General features: G+C 34.3%; 1 protein-coding gene across 1 annotated transcript; it reads left to right on the top strand.

Moving 5' to 3' along the window:
• The first annotated feature begins 3227 nt into the window (after nt 1-3227).
• LOC127115304 (uncharacterized) lies at nt 3228-3608 on the top strand. The gene has a single exon (XM_051046882.1). The coding sequence runs from the start codon at nt 3228-3230 to the stop codon at nt 3606-3608; it is 381 nt and encodes a 126-aa protein (XP_050902839.1).
• The last annotated feature ends 2392 nt before the right edge of the window (nt 3609-6000 follow it).

Below are 6000 nucleotides of genomic sequence, written 5' to 3'. Positions count from 1 at the left end.
AATAACGCACGATGGCGGCTATGTGTCTTTTCCCACCGGTTGTTTTTCGCGTTGCGACACTTCCTATGGAAGAATAATTTACTAAAGAGGAAAAAGAAATTTTGGTAAATTTAAAATGAAACCTTTCCCATACTAACTTTCTCACAAAACTCAAGAACGTTCCTCAAAGAGCAATGGCTAATGATATAGTTTAGAGATATGTTTAGAGAGAGGAATATGATATATCTCACATTATTGTATGATTATAATTGAAGGGAATACCTCTAGTTGTAGGCAATAGTATGGTTCAAAAAATGAAAAAATCCATTAGAAATATTAATTGCCTAGTCGATTAGGAACATGCAATAATCAATTATTGTTGTCCAAAATTAAAGGTTTTGATAGAGAGTCGTTGACATTCATTAATATACTGCGAAAATAGATTATAGTCTTGTTTCTTCCTTATCTAATCAATTAGGCATTCTATCTAATCGATGAGGGAGTTTAAAAACCTGTCTTAATCAATTTGATGTTCCTACTTCATTTGGCTAGGCTCCAAAAAAAAAATTTGTGATTTTGTTTGAAGAATATAGACTTCAAAGATATTTTTAATGTGTGTGTGTTTTAGCCATATGATGACATTCTGTCATTGCATATAATTAGGAGAAGAATCAGTGAAAAACTAGTGAAATATGAGCCAAAAATGAAAAAGAAATACCCAAGAATGAGTGAAAAATAACCAAGTATGGAAGAATGGGACTTAGTGAAAATTCTAGTAAAAGTGAACTTTGAAGCAACTACTGGAATAATCACTTGTGCGCGATAGAATTGAAAAAGTTACATTGTGTGAGCAATGCTTATATAATGCGCATAATGGGTGTTTTTCTGGGCTTTTTCTAACGTGTTTTAACCTATTCTGAGTGTTTTTTAAAGGGATTTTCAGCTGTTTGGCAAGGATTACAAATTCTTACACTGGAAGCATAATTTTATAGCATCAAAGGGTGATTTTGAGAGCATTGGAAGTCATTGGAGGTCAATCCTTCAAGGTAATTCATATGATATTCTTCTTTATTCAATTGGTATTGTAATTTTTATTATGAGTAGCTAAAGCTCCTCTAGGTTAGATTTTGTGATGATGAACCTTATTCAATATTTTTGACATTATATGTTGGTTTGACTTTGTATGAATCCTTTGAATTCTAATTTTATTCAATTGTTGCTTTTTCTTAATGATTTTTATTTGAGATACTCTATTAATCTAATGTTGGACACATATGGATTACTGACCCTTAGCCTATATGTTGGACCTAAGGCAATTGTTTTACTTACGCTGGTTGAATATGGATAGGAGACCCCGACTAGTGGCATAATGAATTAACGTTATATACATCGCCTAACCCTGCTTACGTTGGCGGACTAGTGATAGAAAACTCAAAGTAGTGGTTAATGAGTTATTTTGTGGTGGACTGGCTATAACGATTTTGTTAATTTCCCGTGAGATTATAAGGATAAGACCATTCATACAAGGCATCAAACATCAAAAAGAGAGGATAAGGGAATTCTAATGCACAACCTAACCGTCTTTATTACTTTTGTTTGAACTCGTAGTTTGTTTTCTGTCTAAAAACCTGAAAACCCCTTATTTACTATTTTTCCTTTACGTTGCACAATTATTGACTTGTTCGAACACCGTCGTTGTGGGTTCGATCTTTTTATTACTGCAACACTATTGTTACACTTGTCGAGAAGTCATCAAGTTTTTTTGGCACCGTTGTCGGGGATTATTTATTACAAAAGGGAAACGCTTTGTACAACATATTATATTTTTCTTAGTTTTAATTGTTTATTTTTATTTTATTTTATTGTTATCATTGTACTACTGAGGTATTTCTTATTTATGTATATGCATCTCAGGTAGAAACACGTACCATGGGCGAACCAATAACACAAACCATGCGAGACTATTGTCGACCTACTGACATATCACATGTTTCCTTGGTTTTCATTCCTGCAACCACGATTAATTTCAACATCAACTACTATGTGCTACTAGGTTTTAGGGATAAGAAATTCCATGGGAACGCAAATAGTGACCCATGGGAACATCTGGCTAGATTCTACGATACATCATCAATGTGTCAACCAGAAGGTATTATAGAGGATCAGGTTAAACTAAAGTTATTCAGCTTCTTGTTGATTGGAAGAGCGAAGGATTGGTTATTATGTCTTCCGAATGGAGTGATAGGAACTTGGAAAGAATTAGAAGATAAATTTTTAGAAAGATTCTTCACTACCATATGATTCATCGAAAGGAAAGCTGAAATCACATAATTTGAATAGCAAGAAATCGAATCTCTCTATGATACTTGGGAGAGGTTTAAACTGTTATTACGATGGTGTCTGAATCACAATATGAGCAATATGTAACAAATACAAATTTTTGTGAAAGACCTTCAAATGAAAGCAAGAATGTTCTTAGATGCATCCTCCAGAGGAACAATCAGGACATTGACCAAACCACAGGTGAAAGAGCTTATAGAGAAAATGAGTCTAAATGAATATAACTTTGCAAAAAACAGTGGAATTCAAAGTGCGGTCATGGAAAATGATTCGCATAGTAATTTCACCAAAGCGCAAGTTATAGGAGATGTACAAGCTATCGCCATTAGTGCTAGTCTGAAAGTATAACAAACTAATATGGAATGCAAGCTCTCATCATTGAGGGATACATTTACTCAATTTATGTTTGTAATTCAAAATGAATTAGTAAGGATCACTAAATCACAGAGCTTGCTAAGAGAAAAGCATGATGAGTCAATGATAAAAATGGAAGGGTAAATGTCTAATCTATCACAGCAAATCACATTGTTAATTCAAGAAAGGGAAAGTTATGATGCAATCGAGTTGAGAAATAGAGCAATCCCATTTGTCCAAAAGTAAAACACCGAGAAAAAAGAGAGTGGAAAAAAGTAGTGAGAGGGAGGAGAATCTAAAATCCACTGTAATTGACGAAGAAGTTTCTAGGGAGAATTCTAAGGGAGGAGAGATAGTTGATAAGTTTATTGATAAAGATTCTACTTTTAGGAGAATAAAGAATCATATCATAAATGAATCAAACCCTCCTTTACCGGATTACATTAAACCACCTTACCCTTTGAACAAGAAGAAACCTAAGAGAGAATTGGAAGTAGGGCAGTTTAAAAAATTCATGGAGATGCTCATTGTGTTACAAGTGAAATAAAAAATTCATGGAGATGCTTAATGCGTTACAAGTGAGCATTCCTTTTTGTGATGCTTTGGAACAAATGTCGATTTATGCTAAATTCATGAAGGAATTGTTCAATGGTAAGCACAAGTTTAGGGATGACATAAATGTTGCTTTAGTAGAGGAATGTAGTGCAATTATTCAACGTAAACCACCACTTAAGCTAACGGATCCAGGAAGATTTACTATTCCGATCTCTATAGGTCCACTAAAAATTGGCAAGGCATTATGGGATCTAGGAGCAAGCAGAAACTTGATGTTGTTATCTATGATGAGGAAACTAAATTATGGAGAATTGAAACCTACAAAAATGACTTTGACTTTAACCGACCGATCTGTCACTTATCCCTATGGGGTTCTATAAGACGTATTAGTAAAAGTTGATGACTTATTGTTTTCGGCCGATTTCTCCATTTTAAATATGCCAGAAGACACCAAGACACCTTTATTGTTAGGAAGACCTTTTCTAGCCACGAGTAGAGCATTAATTGATGTGGAAAGAGGAGAGTTAATCCTCCAATTTGATAAAGAGCAGGTAATATTCAATGTTTTTCATCCATGAAGCATGCTCAAGAGGATTTCCAATGCTGCCAAATTGACTTAATCGATGAATTAATAGAAAATGTTTCAAAATAAAATGGCCCATTTTCACCAACGGAAAAGGTGCTAGTACAATCCATTGAAGAGACCATATCAGATGATGAGCATGAAGAAGTAAGCAAGGTGGTACTACAATTGCAAGCAACTCAGTTGGATCGTGCTTATAAGAAATTTGAAGAATTGGGAGGAATTAGTGAGGAAAAACCAACAGATCCCGAACTAAAGGAACTTCCAAAGCATTTGAAATATGGTTTTCTAAGTCCAGGACATAAGCACCCTGCAATTATTAGTAGTACTTTGTCAAAAGTTAAAGAAGAAAAATTATTGCGAGTACTTAGAGAAAACAAAGAAGCATTGGGATGAAAAGTGGTAAATTTGAAGGGAATTAGCCCATCATATTGTATGCATAAAATCTTGAGAAAGAATTCAAACCAGTGTTTCAACCTCAATGGAGATTAAATCCAACAATGAATGAAGTGGTAAGAAAAAAAAGTCCTTAAGTTGTTGGAGGCATGTATGATTTATCCTTTTTTTTATAGTTCATGGGTATGCCTAGTGCACATAGTCCTGAAAAAAGGGAGCATCACTATTATATGAAATGAAAAAAATGAATTGATCCCAACCCGTACCGTTACGGGGTAGAGGATATGTATTGACTATCGTAGGTTAAATCTAACAAATCGAAAGAATCATTTTACATTGCCATTTATGGATCAAATGCTTGAAAGACTAGATGGATAAGCCTTCTATTGCTTTCTGATGGATATCCGAGATACAACCAAATAGTCGTCGATCCCGCAGATCAAGAGAAAACTGCATTCACATGTCCATTTGAAATTTTTGCATATAGACGAATGTCCTTAGGATTATGTAATGTGCCCAAAACATTTCAAAGGTGCATGCTTTCTATTTTCTCTGACATGATTGGAAATTCAATAGATGTATTTATGGATGATTTCTCTATTTTCGATAAGTTGCATGATAGTTGTCTTGATCAATTGAACAATGTCCTTAAGAGATGTATCAGGACAAACTTTGTGTTAAATTGGGAAAAGTGTCACTTCATGGTCATTGAGGGTATTGTTCTTGGCCATAAAATTTCTACAAAAGATATAGAGGTCGATCAAGCAAAAATTAAGGTGATAGAATAACTTCCACCTCCGATAAATGTCAAAGGAGTTAGGAGTTTTCTAGGGCATGCATGTTTCTATAGGAGATTTATTAAAGATTTCTCAAAATTTTCAAAACCTTTTGCAACCTATTGGTCAAAGAAAGCAAATTTAACTTTGATAAAGAATGCTTACATGATTTTTATATGATAAAAAATAAATTAATAACTGCTCCAATCATTGTTACCCCAAATTTGGAGCTCCCTTTTGAAATCATGTGTGACGCTAGTGATTATGCTGAGGGCGCAGTTCTTGCCCAAAGACACACAAAAAATCTCCATGCAATTTACTATGCTAGCAAGGTTTAAAAAAAAAATCAAGTTAATTACACTACTGCTGAAAAATAATTGCTACTTGTAGTATTTTCTTTGGAAAATTTTCGCCCTGACCTAAACGGTTCAAAAGTGATTATTTTTACAGATCATGCATCCCTGAAGTATCTATTCGGCAAAAGTGATTTGAAACCAAGATTGCCATGATGAGTGCTTTTGTTGCAAGAATTTGATCTGGAAATTAAGGATAAAAAGCGCGTGGAGAATATGGTGGTGGGTCACTTTTTTAGATTAGAGAATGAGGAGGTGACCAAAAATAAGGACAATATCACAGAGACATTTTCGGATGAGAAGCTAATGGCCATTAGTGAGAGACCTTGGTTCGCAGACATCACAAATTATAAAGCAACAAATGTTATACCAGAAGAATATACATGGAAACAAAGAAAACGCTTTTATAAAGAAGTCAATTTTTATCTTTGGGATGATCCATATCTGTTTAAGAGAAGTCCTTATGGTTTACTTCGCAGGTGTGTTGTGGGTAAGTGTAGGTATTTAAATTGGCTGCATTATATGGTAAAACACTAGATGGTTACTAATGTCTTGACTGATGTCATGACATATAGGTGTGACTACATTGTAGTTACAGCAGGACTAGCTAACACAGGTTTTATTGAATGTCAAACTGGATGCTGTGACATTCATACCTGTCAAC

The sequence above is a fragment of the Lathyrus oleraceus genome, chromosome 1 (genome assembly GCF_024323335.1).
Source record: "Lathyrus oleraceus cultivar Zhongwan6 chromosome 1, CAAS_Psat_ZW6_1.0, whole genome shotgun sequence".
In the NCBI taxonomy this organism is placed as follows: Eukaryota; Viridiplantae; Streptophyta; class Magnoliopsida; order Fabales; family Fabaceae; genus Lathyrus; species Lathyrus oleraceus.
Note: the sequence above shows the minus strand (reverse complement) of the source record. Positions and strands in the feature narration are given on the sequence as shown.